General features: G+C 43.7%; 1 protein-coding gene across 1 annotated transcript in view; it reads right to left on the bottom strand.

The window, feature by feature from the left end:
• Positions 1 to 15,854, bottom strand: part of LOC146065503 (alcohol dehydrogenase 1-like) — a 64,017-nt gene that overhangs the window by 29,395 nt on the left and 18,768 nt on the right. The window contains exons 2-4 of the mRNA XM_083179048.1: positions 12,533 to 12,634; positions 7,955 to 8,096; positions 438 to 525 (exon numbers count right to left, since the gene is read on the bottom strand). Of these exons, the coding sequence (XP_083035174.1) occupies positions 438 to 525; positions 7,955 to 8,096; positions 12,533 to 12,634 (332 nt within the window). The remainder of the gene's footprint in view (positions 1 to 437; positions 526 to 7,954; positions 8,097 to 12,532; positions 12,635 to 15,854) is intronic.

Below are 15,854 nucleotides of genomic sequence, written 5' to 3'. Positions count from 1 at the left end.
ACAATTATCAAACCATATAGGTTGAAATGGGCAAATGACCCACTGTGCTTGATACTCTACATCACTAGTCAGTTATCCCCCCCCCCCCCCCCCCCCCCCTTGCAGAGCAGCAGTGATCTCTGGCTCCCCTGAACTGACCCTTGCCCATAGACATTGCCAGCTGTGGGAGGGACAGAAGGACAGTCCCCAAATATCGGGATTGTTCCGCTGTAATCGGGACATTTGGGAGGTATACATTCTAGCATGCACCTGACTCTACACTTCACAGAAAGATATGAAATGTATTGACTACTGCATTGATACTGCGCAGTTTCAGTACAATTAATCTCTGCAGAAAAGAACTATCTTTTTTTTACATTGAAATATGCTATTAAGCAAAGTATCTAATCTAATATGCCTTTTTAATATTTACTTATGATGATGCACAAATTACTAACTCATTTTTGTAGCATAAATTACTGTCCGGATTTAGGCAACATCTGCATTTTCCACACTGAGGAACAAACAGCGGAATGACTTTGTCTCCTACAGGAAAAGAAAAAAAATTGAACATGGAGGAATACTTATTTGACAGAAATTATTTTGAACATTAAAATGGGTTTAAGTGTCATAAAGGAAGGAGTTTATGTAGATGATCCATGCTGTCATGTTAGATTAGAGTTATGTGCTTTCAGCATTAAGAATGTCAATATACACATTTATTCAACACACTTCACTAAAATACAAATAGCTACAAATGGCCATATACTGTATACATAGACATTCTTACCTATATACGGCTATAAATTCATATTTCCAAAATTACAAAGGTGAGTGTACAGAATTCTTATTCTTTACACAGACGTATTCGTATTCGGGAATATGAATGCATACACCATCGAAAGAATATGAATAATAACAATCACCATTCATTGAAATAGTGATTCTAAATGTACTAACCAGCCCTATGTAAAATACGATTGGTATTTGATCCGAAAATACTCCTCATTTTCCCGGCGTATTTGACTGAAGCCTGTGTGGATCAGTCAGATCCGTGCAGGCTTCTCTGTGTAAAAAAAGATTAAATAAATAAATCATTTTTTTTAAATGGCGCCCAATAAAGGGGCTAAAGCCCGGGGCTGTCTTGGTGCCCCTTGGCAGTAGGCATCGGGCTGATGATATTGCGTAAAAAATGGAATTAAAACTATTGTGTTTGCTATATAACCACAAGCCCCAGCATGCGGGGCATTAAAGGGCCCGCTGGCACATGTAGTTCAATAACAGAACAAATAGACAAATAAAAAACACACACACACATAGAGAAATGAAACTTTAATACACACTACAATCAGTCATAAAATACTCACCTATGGATTCCAACGTTGGCCTGTCCCCTTGTCCGGTAGAATTCCAAGTGGTTACTTGTCAAAGGAAAATATACTTACCGAGGCCTCCAGCGTAAATCGCGTCCTCTCCGGTCCATAGTGGGCATCCCTGGGGTATAAAAAAACCAAACCACAGCACACATACCCTCTAGTGGGAGAAACCATGAATGTTTGTTTACATTTACGGCTCCTCCCCCAACTTTCTGCTTTATTATATGTTTCCTTTAGCTTTCACTCTCCTCATACTGTATGTCCATATTTTCATCCTAATTGACCCTCTTACTCCCTATATTTACTCCCTATATACCCTCCATTGTGTCCAATTATCTGCATCTTTCTCTCCTTCACTACACCTCTCACTCTCTGCTACCCTTTTAGCCCCTGCTCTTATCACACTCTCTGCAACTACAACACCCCTATCTCACCCCCTGCACCTCTCCTGCCACTATCTCACCCCCTGCACCTCTCCTGCCACTATCTCACCCCCTGCACCTCTCCTTTAAATAAATCACCCCCTGTGCCTCTCATTCCCCTCTCTTACCCTTGTTCCTTTTACTTTCCTCCCTTACCCATTTTCTTTTTAATCCACTCTCTCACCCCTATGCCTCTCATTCCCCTATTTCACTCATTGCACATGTCACTGTCATCACTTCCGACACCATACTTCCTTATGGGATAGAGGCAGAGCCAAGAGCATTGGGTCCTGGCCAAGCTACTTCACTGGCCCTGGTTCATGACTCCACCAGTTTAAAGTTGACACTTGCTGCCAGCCAATGCTGCCTTGTAATCCCATTGATAATCTAAAAAAAGGAGACACTTTTTAATCACTGCCACCAATTGGACATTAACCCCTTCCCGACATTTGACGTACATTTACGTCATGGTCGGGAAGTACTTCCCGACACAAGGCGTAAATGTACGTCATGGCTTTAAACTGTCACTGCGTCTATAGACGCGGTGACAGTTTAAACATGTCTGCTGTCCCTGACAGCAGACATGTCCCTGCATGCCCAGGGGGGGCTGTGATGCCGCCCCCCCCCCGTCGGCGATCGCTGTGATTGGCTGTTCAGTGTGAACAGCCAATTACAGCGTTTTCTGTGTCACCGGCGAATAACGTTCGCCGGTGACACAGGGATCGGAGGTGATTGGTGCTGTAAAGTACAGCACCAATCACCACGGGGTGTAAGGGTGACACTGGTGTCACCCCACCTCACCCCGCCCCGCCCCCAAAGGCCGTGATTGGTTCGTCGGACCGACGAACCAATCACAGCCATGGAGGGGGATTTAAACTAACGGTGACTGCACTGCAGACGCCATTCCGGTCTGGAATTGCGTGCAGTGCGGTCACCGTGCCTATCTGCCGTAGTATACTGACCTGATCCTTGCAAATACTTACCTGATCACTGCTTGTAGCGTGCTGGATGCTTCCTGGATCCTGTTACTACTTGTGACTTCCTGTGTTGTGCTGCTGCAGTGTGATAGCGTTATAGATAGAGAGAGATAGAGAGAGATAGAGAGAGATAGAGAGAGATAGAGAGAGATAGAGAGAGATAGTGACAGAGAGTGCTATATTTTGTGCTGCTGCAGTGTGATAGAGTTATAGATAGAGAGATAGAGAGAGATAGAGAGAGATAGAGAGAGATAGAGAGATAGTGACAGATTGTACTATATATTTTTTATATAACTGACTGCTGCCCCCCCTTTTGTGCTGATCAGTATAAATTAACTGATCAGCAACTTTTTGGGGGCGCAGGTTTTTTTTTTAATATATATACCTGTCAGTGCTGCTGCTGCAGTGTCATAGAGTGATAGATAGTGAGAGATAGAGAGATAGAGAGAGATAGTGACACAGAGTGATAGAGAGTGCTATATTTTGTGTCTGCTGCCCCCGCCTTTTGTGCTGATCACTATATCTGAGGTGATCAGCAACTTTTTGGGGGTGCAGAGGTTTTTTTTTTTTATATATACCTGTCAGTTGCTGCCAGTTGCACTGTCAGGTGCACCAAAGGTTGTGCACCTGCTGCCCCTCACTGGTAATCAGTGTCGCATCAGTGATCACCTTTTTTTTTTTTTGAGGGTGCTGTGGGGTCTTTTTTTAATTTTTTTTTTACACACACTGTGATTTTGTGGGTGTCCTGTGGCCACTGTGCGCTGATCAGTGACGTACATCACTGATCAGCTTTTTCGGCACAGGGTTGATCTATTTTTTTTTTTTGATCAAATTCCTGTTGCCTTTGAGCGCTGTTCAGTGACGAACGTTACTGACCAACATCTGTGCTCAATTTTTTTTTTTTTTTTAACCCCTTCAAATTTTTTTTTTTTTTTAACCCCATCAATTTTTTTTTTTTTTTATTGGGATCAAATTCCTGTATAAAGTATTTTTTTTTTCTGCACTACATACACACTACACACTACATACCCCCCTGGTTGAAATAAAGTTTGTACCCCCCCTACACTATACACGTGTTGAAACATTTCACTACCAGAAACACAAAAATAAAAATGGCATCCCAAAAGTCATCCCAAATGTCATCCCAGTCATCCAGAAGAATGTATTCAGCGGAGGAGGCATATGCCATGCTTGCCTCTGACTCTGACACAGCCAGTGAGGCAAGCGGGGAATTTGAAGGATTCATCTTAAGCTCCTCTTCCTCCTCTAGTGATGAGGGACCCCCTCAAAGACGCCCCCATAGAGCAGCTGAGACCCCCCCCAATAATTGATCTCGTATGGACCCCACCACCAGACAATTTTGAGCCCCAGGTTCCTGAGTTTTTGGCCATGCCAGGAATCCAATTTGATTCCACAGGTCTCAGAGAAATTGACTTTTTCAAATTATTTTTCTCTGATGATTTTATAAATTTAATGGTGGACCAAACTAATTTATATGCCCAGCAGTTTATTGCTCAAAACCCCACGTCATCATTTGCTAGGTGGACCCCTGTAGATGCAGTAGAGATGATGACGTTTTTGGGTCTGGTGTTTCATATGGGCATAGTAAAAAAGCCAGAAATTAGGCAATATTGGAGTACAGATGTTCTGTACAGCACCCCATTTTACCGTATGGCCATGACTCGGGCTCGTTTTGAGATGATCCTTAAATTTTTGCATTACAACGATAATGCACAGTGCCCACCCAGAGATGATCCCACCTTTGACCGGCTATTCAAAGTCAGGCCGGTCATTGATCATTTCAGTGCCAAATTTGCAGAGATGTACATCCCTGAAAAATTTATTTGCATAGACGAGTCCCTTATACATTTTAAAGGAAGGGTTAAATTCCGCCAGTACCTTCCCAATAAGAGGGCAAGGTATGGCATAAAAATGTATAAGCTGTGTGAAAGCACCTCAGGGTACACCCACATGTTTAGGGTATATGAAGGGAAGGATTCAAGAATTGAACCGCCAGAATGCCCCCCCTCCCTCGTAGGTGTTAGTGGAAAAATTGTCTGGGATTTAGTGCACCCCTTCCTGGATAAAGGTTATCACCTCTATGTGGATAACTTTTACACTAGCATCCCCCTGTTTAAGGCCCTTGGTTCAAGAGGTACAGCAGCTTGCGGTACTGTGCGCAAGAACCAAAGAGGCCTCCCAAAAACGCACATTGCCCAAGTAATGAGAAGGGGTGAAAGCAGGGGAATATGCACCGAAAATATGTTGTTGGTCAAATATAAGGACAAGAGGGATGTCCTTATACTGACAACAATTCACGGAGACAGTACCACCTCCGTCCCTGTACGAGGTACCAGTACCCACACCTCAAAACCTAATTGTATCCTGGATTACAATAGGTACATGGGCGGAGTGGATCTTTCAGATCAGGTACTGAAGCCGTACAGTGCCCTGCGGAAAACAAAAATCTGGTACAAGAAGCTGGCCGTGTATATCATCCAGATGGCACTGTATAACGCTTACGTGCTATTCCGTTCTACCGGCCAGAGGGGGACATTTATGCACTTTCAAGAGGAAGTCATAAAGGGCCTAATATTTGGGAACCAGCAGGCAGAGGGCCCCAGTACTTCTAGTACTGGCCCCCGTATTGTACCAGGGCAGCATTTTCCTGATGAAATCCCCTCCACTGGAAAAAAGGGCAGGACACAAAAAAGGTGCAAAGTTTGCTATAAAAAGGGAATAAGAAAGCAAACTATTTTCCAGTGTGACACTTGCCCCGACAAACCCGGCCTATGTATAAAGGAGTGTTTTAAAATATACCACACATCTATGGATTATTAGGTTCATAATTTCACCGTGCTTCGGGGGTCTTGCTAATGCCACATAGCACCCACCATTCATTCCACCAGAATCTGAGCCGCAAAATCCAAAAATCACTCCTTCCCTTCTGAGTCCTGCCATGCACCCAACTGGTATTTTTTGGTCACATGTGAGGCATTGCCGTACTCGGGAGAAATTGGGGCACAGATTTTGGGTTGCTTTTTCTCCTTCATACCTTCTGAAAATGAAAAATTTTGAGCCAGAACTGCATTTTTGTGTAAAAAAATGTAATTTTTCATTTTCACTGCCCAGTTGTATCAAAATTGGTGAAACCCCTGGGGGTTTGAAATGTACACTATACCCCTAGATGAATTCCCTGAGGGGTGTAGTTTGCAAAATGGGGTCACTTGTGGGGGGGTTCCACTGTATTGGTGCTTGGGGGGTCTTGCTAATGCGACATAGCACCCACCAACATTCCACCAGAATCTGAGCTGCAAAATCCAAAAATCACTCCTTCCCTTCTGAGTCCTGCCATGCACCCAACTGGTATTTTTTGGTCACATGTGAGGCATTGCCGTACTCGGGAGAAATTGGGGCACAGATTTTGGGGTGCTTTGTCTCCTTCATTCCTTGTGAAAATGAAAAATTTTGAGCCAGAACTGCATTTTTGTGTAAAAAATGAAATTTTTCATTTTCACTGCCCAGTTATACCACAATTGGTGAAACCCCTGGGGGTTTGAAATGTACACTATACCCCTAGATGAATTCCCTGAGGGGTGTAGTTTGCAAAATGGGGTCACTTCTGGGGGGTTTCCACTGTATTGGTGCTTGGGGGGTCTTGCTAATGCGACATAGCACCCACCAACATTCCACCAGAATCTGAGCTGCAAAATCCAAAAATCACTCCTTCCTTTCTGAGTCCTGCCATGCACCCAACTGGTATTTTTTGGTCACATGTGAGGCATTGCCGTACTCGGGAGAAATTGGGGCACAGATTTTGGGGTGCTTTGTCTCCTTCATTCCTTGTGAAAATGAAACATTTTGAGCCAGAACTGCATTTTTGTGTAAAAAATGTAATTTTTCATTTTCACTGCCCAGTTGTACCACAATTGGTGAAACCCCTGGGGGTTTGAAATGTACACTATACCCCTAGATGAATTCCCTGAGGGGTGTAGTTTGCAAAATGGGGTCACTTGTGGGGGGGTTCCTAAATTTTAGCATCTTATGGTGCCTAGAAACCTACATGGTGCCTAAAAATAATCTCATAAAAAGGAGGCTCCAAAATCAAGTAGGTGCTCCTTCTATTATGAAGCCTGTGGTTTGGTCAACGTGCACACTAGGGCCACATATAGGATATTTATGAAAACAAAAGAATTGGGGGAATCAATTTTTAGTCACATTTCTCTAGTAAAATCTACTGTGTTCCTTAGAAAAATGTATTAAAATTGCAAATCTGCAAAAAGAAATAAATTTTGAAATTTCACCTACACTTTGTTTTAATTCCTGTGAAACACCTAAAGGGTTAACAAACTTTCAAAATGCTGTTTTGAATACTGTGAGGGGTGCAGTTTTTGAAATGGCATCATTTATGGGGGTGTCTCACATACAAGTCCCTCAAAGTCACATCAGAACTGAACTGGTCCCTAAAAAAATCAGTGTTTGAAATTTTCTTGAACATTTGAGAATTTGCTATTCATATTGTAAGCCTCCTAGTGTCCAAAAAAATTAAAAGGAAGTTGAAATAATGATGGAAACATAAAGTAGACATATGGTCTATGTTAGTTATGAACTATTTTGAGTGGTATGATTATTTGTCTCACAAGCAGAAAATTTAACATTTTGCAAATTGCTAAATTTTCCATTTTTTTACGACATTTTGGTATTTTTCACAAAAAAAACACAGACTGTATCGACCCAAATTTACCACTAACTTGAAGTACAATGTGTCACGAGAAAACAATCTCAAAATCACTGGGATAAGTAAAAGCAAAAAAAGTTATCCCCACTTAAGTGATACATGTCCGATTTGAAAAAAAGGGCTCTGTCAGGAAGGCAAAAACATGCTGTGTCAGGAAGGGGTTAATTACCATTTGCAGACCGCCAGCCCATGAGTAACTGGCACTTGTCGGCTTCTCATTGACTGACAGTCTGCGAGCAATGATTGGCTCATGACAGATTTTTTCAAAGTTTCCCCTCGTAATGATTGGCAATTCGAGTACTGGTACTAGCTCTGGAAAGTTTTGATAAAACTTTGTATATACTTTCTGGGTAATGTGGTCAAACCTCTGAAAAATGTCAGTTTAATGAGTTTTGAACTTATTTTTTTATAACATTTAAAATAAGAATAAGAATAATAAGTTTGCGTTTCTAATAGTCTTACCTGGTTTAAGGTCAGTTACGCCTTCTCCGACACTTTCCACAATCCCTGCAGCTTCATGGCCTAATATTACTGGGTATTTCATGTCACCTATCGTCCCGCTTATAACATGGTCATCTGAGCGGCAGATTCCAGTGGCCACAATCTGCAGAAATGTATATAATTTTAATTTAACATTTTGGGATTTCAAGTAAAATTTTAAATTGCATTTAATGGTGTTGTGCAAGATCCTGGATTAATGTATTAAATAGCATTGATAATCCAATCACATTGTGACAAATATCTGGCTTGCTATGGTTTGTACAAGGACACTAGTTATTTAATCATGCACACAGCATCTATTCACAGGAGGCAGAGGTACATGGGGCGTGGCCAGAAGCTTATACAGCACTGGCCATGCCCCACAGTGACAAAAACAGGGTGTGGCTTCACGATCGTGGATTTTCTGCGAAGCCACAGCACTTTTTCCAAAGCCATGTCCCCTTTTCAGGCCATACTGGAGTCCAGACTGGGGACCTAACAATGTTGAGAGTATGTTAGTTTCATGCTATGACCCACTCTCCTTTACTAGCACAGCATGCATGCTTGATAAGGTACCAGAATAGTTAGCGGAAAGGAGATCCCTTTGGTTTGTGTAGATAAACTAAGAGGGAAGAGTAAAGTGGGACATTTAAGGCCCCCATACACTATGTGACTTCTCCCTGTGGAGAACTCGCATGCAATTACCCTTGAGTGGTACTCCTGCATGTGATGTATCCAGGGCAGCCGAGAGGTATGCTGGGCCCCGGTAATATTTTGGGGAAGTGGCATTATCGCGGGAGGTGTGACCACTTTGCGCAATTAGGCCAAGTCCCCAAAATGTTTAGGGGGGATAACACACTTTAAAATCGAGGGCGAAGTGTTAATGTCGCCACCCCCTTCAGCATCAGCAGCAGCAGCAGCACATCTACAGCATGTGCGGTGCTGACAGCAGGCTCAGAATGAGCACTCACACTGTCAGTGAGACGGAGGGGGAGAGGGGGAGGTTGGACCAGGGCCCCCGCCAGGCCCCTCCAGCAAGCCCGGGCCTGGGTAATTAGTACCCGCTCCACCCCCCCCCCCCCTCTTGGCATCCCTGGATGTATCGCATGTGATCCCCATTCAAGCCGCCAGGAGGGGATCTGACCCGGAGATCGTGCGTGCAGCATGTACAGCAATCCACTGCGCACAGGCCCACGCATTGGATTGTATGCCGCACACATGCTGTTTGGCCAATTTAACCTGATTTCTCTTATCTGCTGGAATTAGGTGAAATCAGGCCCAAATTGCATAGTGTATGGGAGCCAGATTCATTGGTGACCCTGGGTGATCTATAAAAGCAGAAAATGAAGGTGAGAGAAGACAAGAGGTAATTTATTGCACATCCAAGCTGTGTCTCGTTTTTCACAAGAATGACTGATAACATTTTAGCCCTCGTTCCTATAACATACTTTAACATAAGATAGTGGTGTGTTGTTATAATGTATCTATTATATGTAGTAGGTTTTATATGCATGGTTTATTGTGTGTTATTGTTATAAGAATAATTAAATGCCAGAGGGTTTCACAGACAAATAGCAGCTCAAATACCTTATATGTCAAACAGGCTGAGGCGTGTATAGGGTTAATTCTAATATTTCTTGGCACTCTGAGATTTATAGCTAACTTTATTAGCATCATGTTTTCTCCAAGACATGTTTACCGGGAATGGCCATTGACCATCGATGACTCATAGCCATTGATGGTTTATGGTCAATGTAGAATACGTTTACCATTGATGGGGGAGACCCAGATGGTTTCACTGCATTGATGGCAAAACATAAAATAATAGTTTATTATTTTATTATACCCCAAAATGCAATAACATGGAACATAGCTCCACCCCTGAATCTCATGAAGTCACGATGACCATCGATGGGTGAAACCATTAAAGGGTCATCCATTCCATAGTATACTGCCATAAATGGCAACTTGTACGATTGCCATTGATGGTTGTCATTACCGATGATCATCGGTAATGTTTACACTTGTGGTATGGGATCATGTTTTAACCGGCCTAAACCTGGTCCCATATTCAATCCTTGTTTCTGCAGAGCCAATAAGCATAAAGCGCAATGCTATGTATAGCCCTAGAAGGCAGGGATAAACTTGGAAGATTCCAGGACTTTTTAAAAGGGGCAGCACATGGGGATTTGTATTTCTGTATAGATATCCGTTCTGGTTTGAGAATTCTGACCTCTACCGGCATGTAGGATATTAGGGGTGTGCACTGAGCCATGCTTTGGGTTTTGTATTATGGTTTTGGATCTGGATTGGTTTTGCCAAAACCATCCTTGCAGGTTTTTGATCTGTATTTTTGTTTGGAAAAAAATCATAAAAACAGCTGAAACCACTTTATTTGGGGGTGTTTTTGTTCCTATAGTATTATTAACCTCAATAACATCCATTTCCACTCATTTCCAGTCTATTCTGAAAACCTCACAGATCACAAGATTGTTTTTAGGCCAAAAGGTTGCACCAAGGTAGCTTGATGACAAAAGTTGGCACCACAAACATGTGGCATATCTAGGAGTGGCACTGCAGTGACAGACAGGATAGCAGTTTTATAAACTACAGTATGCCAAAAAATGTTCCTAGAGCACATAATGCAAAGAAAGGGGTGCAAGATGAATTTTGGACTGTGCTGCAGCCTCACCTCTGGAGTCACCACTGCTTGTTACACATCTCAGTTATATCATTACAACATATTGATGTGTTCTTCTATACCATGGGGCAGCCAAACTGGTCCTTGAGATCTACAAACAGTCCACATTTTCCAAATCACCTAGCTGGTGCACAGCTGTAGTCATTACTAACTGTCACATTTTCAAACCTGCTGCATTCCTTTCTACTATGGATCCACAGGTTGCCTGAAAAAGTATAAACTGTTGGTAGATCTTGGACAGGTTTGGCCACCCCTGTTTTACACCAAGCCTCAATACATCATAGTGTAGTTCATGTGCAAACACCCAGTATTTTCTTATGTCTGAAAGCACCAACTCATGAACGTCACCTTCCCTGCAATTGACCCTTAGCAATGCCCCTTAATAATGTGCCCCTTAGTAATGTGCCCTGCAGCAGCAGACAGCATTGACACGTCCGTGCTGTCTAACATCCACAACCTGGAATGAAGAGTTCGAATCTCTTGAGAATCCAATAGTGGAATGATGACATCTGGCCTTGATTTGGATCCTGAAAAGGGTGTGGAGGATCGAAGTGCCCGCAAGCTTGCCTTGGATTAGATAAGTTTGGGGGGTTCGGTTCTCTAGGAACCAAACTCACTTATCTTTATAGGATATATGGTTACAGTATAAATGGTAGATAATACCTAGGTCAACACCTTGAAATGGTCAACATACCCAAGGTCGACATTGAGAAAATGTCGACACAGGCTTAAAGACATGGTTGACATGAGTAAGGTGAGATTTTCACTTTTTTGTTTCTATGTCCTTGGCTATTCTTATAATGTAAGAATAGCCAATGGAGTGTAAATGTAGTGTTATCACCAGTTATTGTGAGGAGACCATTGTATTAAAATACCCTGCAGGCCCTTAATATAATGATACTAATACAGTTTATTATGGAATACTATATTCCCCTCTCTGTGGGGAGCATACGTGCTCCAGTCATGTAGCATTGGTGGCCCCGACCAGTGCAGAGACACGCCTGAGAATCCAACTGTGATAATACCAACCGTATAGGAAAACTGTGATCTCAAGGATGTGTAAAAACATATGACTATTGCACGAAGGGCTGATTCAGACACGTTTATTAGGGTCCAAATTTGGCCCCTTCCCTGTGTTTGGTGTGCGCATGCTCAAACCCCAGGAGTGAACGGCTTTGGCAACTTTCACACTTACCTGGCAATTTGCTCCAGAGGTGGGGGGAAGGTGTTGGGAAGGTGGCGGCAGCAGGGGAACACCCAGAATTTTATGGGCATCCCCTTAAAAAAGCTGGGTGTTCCCCTGCAAACGCAGGCGTAGAGATACCTGCTTAAGGAGGACAGCTGTGATCACATGATGTCAGCGTCCGCCCTGAATTCACCTGAAATCTCCGTCAGATGGGGATGTGTTCGCGTACACATCCTCTTGCATGTTAGAGAGGGGATTCGTGTGGTGGGGGGATGGGCTTTTGGCTGGGTGCGGGGGCGGCGTTTACTGTTCGCTAGGCTACGATTACAGGCATCCTAGAGAACTGGTCTGAATCAGGCCCTTATACACTTACCCATTTCCAGTGTAATGTACTCCGACTTGAATTCAACTCTGCATCAGCCATTTTATCCTGAATGAACACTTGAATTATGCTGTACAATGTGGAGTAACATTACACAATGATTTTATGTTGCTACAATAAAAAAAATATCTCACAATAATGAAACTAACCAATATCTTTGAAATCTGTAACGTCTTCTAGCTGATACATTTTGTAAAACACATAGTTTATAAACAATTGTTAGCCTATTTTATATGAAAAAATAATAAAAACTATTAATTAAATTATCCCTTCATCTTATATAATCATTACCTTAATGCGAACTTCATGACATTTGGGCGGAGCAACCTCAATCTCTTCAATGCTGAGTGGCTGCTTAGGTCCCCAGCATACTGCAGCCTTACATTTGATTATCTAAAAGAAAAACATTTGATTATTGATGATACTATTAACAATGATTATTACTATTATAATAACACTCATTAATAAAAATAATAATAACATGGGATTTCACTATTTTCTATTTATTTGCAATTTCAGTAGAATTTACCAATTACTTTGGATAGCTGTAAAACTTGAGTGACACCCAGGGTGACATTTAAAAGAATGCATTTGTTGAATTTTTGCGTTTTTTAGGCAACAAAATGGTGTTATCGCACTTTTTGCAGAAATCGCTTACTTAATAGGGTGCGCTAAGTCCCTTAAATCGCACATTTTGTGCGATAACTCGCACTTTCTTACTTGCCGGTTTCAAATTTGCATTTTTACCACATCCAGATCCCATAGAAAAGTATACAAATCACTTATTTAATGGAATTCGCAAAAGGAATTCGCATTTCAAAAGCGTCTAAAAATCGCCAATGATGCAGACCAGGTCCTGATGGGTGAATTGACCCAAAAGCAACTTTGGTCAAGTGCAGAAATGGTTAATTTCATCACAGGTGTCCTCAATTTTATACATAAGCTCCCCTACATATACCCAAACATCATTAAAGACACCTGTTAGGGTTTGAAAGATGGAGATTATGCAGTAGTTTTGAGCTGGCTGTTTGTGACTTTGATCGTTTGGAGGAGCTGCACAGGATGAGGGAGGAAGCTGCGCGCCAGATCCAGGTACCCCGAGTACTACGTGCTTCACGTAGGTATCGTGCTACGCTGTACCTGGACTCCCTCTCGGATCAACAGGTTGTGGGGATGTTTCGGCTGAACCGCAATAACTTGGTGGACTTATATGAACAGGTGAGAGATGATTTGGACCCTTATGGGGGTGCCAACTATGCAGTGTCTAGGCTGCAGAAATTAATGTATGCCCTCTACTTCTTGGCCACAGGCTCCACACAGGCCGTGACCTCATGTTCGTTGGGGGTCTCACAAGCCACTTTCACTCAAGTGTTACTTGCTTTCAAGAAGTTGTGGTGAACATATATCAGATTCCAACATTGTGAGTCCGAGTGGCAGGACCTTAAGGTGGCTTTCTATTGGCTCTCAGCATTCCCAAATGTGCTGGGAGCCATAGATTGCAGCCACATTGGACTTTGGGCACCGCACGTGTGGGGACACGTCTACATCAATCGGCGTGGGTGTCTCTCTCTGAACGTGCAGGTGGTATGTGATGCCAACCTAAAAATACTCAGTGTGGTGGCAGGGAACTGCCATGATGCCTATATTCTGCGTCACTCAGCCCTCTGGGACCAATTCCAGGACCACCAAATGCCTTCTGATATGACCAATATATAGGTGTAATCAGTCCCTCTCCTTTACCAGACTTCTTTGAATATTGGTGTTGTCCCCCTTGCTCATGTAAAACAAATGCACATATGTTACCAGATACTGCACTGACCTCAACTATTCTGTAAAGGTGACTAAGGATATGGGTGTCTCCCGTGGCTCATGACACCTCTGCGTAACCCACAAGGCCCTGCACAGCACCGCTATAACGAAGCACACGTTGCCACCCGCAATGTTGTGGAACGCACCTTCGGGGTGCTGAAAAGTCATTTCAGGTGTTTGGACAGATCATCAGATATACTACTTTACCACCCAGCAAAAGTAGTGATGATTGTCCAGGCTTGCTGCATGTTACACAACAGTGCCCTTTCCCAACCACGTTACGTGGAGGATGGCAATGCAGCAGTCGTGCAGGAAGCTAAAAACGACCCCGGTACTTGTGTATTTTGGCGGCGCCCATTGCATCGCATACCATAAGGCATGTTATAATATGCGATGCGACGCGATATCGCGCGATATTGTACAATGGCATACAATTTTTACGCGGACACCTGTGAAGCTCGTGAGGGGACGCGGATACCTGTGAAGGTATCCGCGTCCCCTCTCGGGGCTCGCTGCGCTCGCCACGCTATGGGCTCGGTGGCTCGCTGCGCTCGCCACACTTTCTATTTTCAGCTCCACGCCGACGTGGATAGTGGGGGTATGAAAAGGTCGGAGGACACGTACCGCCGCCCCTCGCGGGCTCACTGCGCTCGCCACGCTTCGGGTTCACGTTTATAGTGGGGGGGGGTGGCGTGGGGGTGCATTTAACATTGTAAGCACCCATTAGGGTGCTTAAAAGCACCCTTTAGGGTGCTTATACAATCTTTTATCGCATAGGGGGCAAAAATTGCGTCGCATCGCATCGCATGCCATCGGGTGCATGGCATGCGATGTACACATCGCGTGATGGAGATCGGGGGCGCCGCCAAAATACACAAGTACCACTACCCCACCCACGGTAGTTAGGGGTACGCGGAGGGGGGATCTGATGTGTAGGGAGATCATAAGGCGCTATTTCTCAGGTAATGGCATTTCTAAACTATCCTACCATGTAACTTTGGTGGAAGTGTGTTTGCATACCATAAACCATTTGCCATACATTATCATCAATATTTAGGGGAGTATTCACAGCCCAATGAAAGAAGCTGCTTAACCTGAGATATCCCTTGTTGATGACATGCTGGTAAGTACATTTTTTTGTTTGAGGTTGCCAGCAAAATCAATGGTCTAATACCTCTAGGTATGATATTGGTTTAAGGTGAGAGGGGTGGTACTGAAGATTGCAGTAAGGGCAGGGAGAGAATGGGACCAATCAACAGATGCAGGGGGGAGGTGGTGGGGATGTGCAGGGCCACTGAAAGGTATGCCAGGCCCTGGTTAAATTTTGGGGGCTTGGCCTAATCGCGGGAGGTGTGATCACCTCCCGCGATTAGGTCACGCCCACAAAATGTTTGAAAAAAAAAAAACTGTCTAAAGTCGAGGGGGGATTGTTGGTATTGTCTTCTCCCCTCAGTAGCAGCAGCAGCACACACCTACAGCATGTGCTGTGCTGACAGCAGGCTCAGCATGAGCTCTCATGCTGTCAGTGAGATGCTCATGCAGAGCCTGCTGTCAGCACAGCACATGCTGTAGGTGTGTGCTGCTGCTACCTGGGAAGGACGGAGGGGGAAGGGGAAGGGGGGGGGGGGGGTCGGACCAGGGCCCCTACATCCCAGTCAGCTGGAGTCCCTTTCCACCAGTGCTCACCAGTGGGGACATTCTAGTGAGCGCTGGAGATGAATAAGAGGGTCTCCATCTGTACACCTTAATTTGCAGGTATATTTTACAAGACTTTTAACGTGTGCATACAATCACATATTAGCCC

Source organism: Crinia signifera, chromosome 1 (assembly GCF_055691185.1).
Source record: "Crinia signifera chromosome 1, ASM5569118v1, whole genome shotgun sequence".
Classification (NCBI taxonomy): Eukaryota; Metazoa; Chordata; class Amphibia; order Anura; family Myobatrachidae; genus Crinia; species Crinia signifera.
Note: the sequence above shows the minus strand (reverse complement) of the source record. Positions and strands in the feature narration are given on the sequence as shown.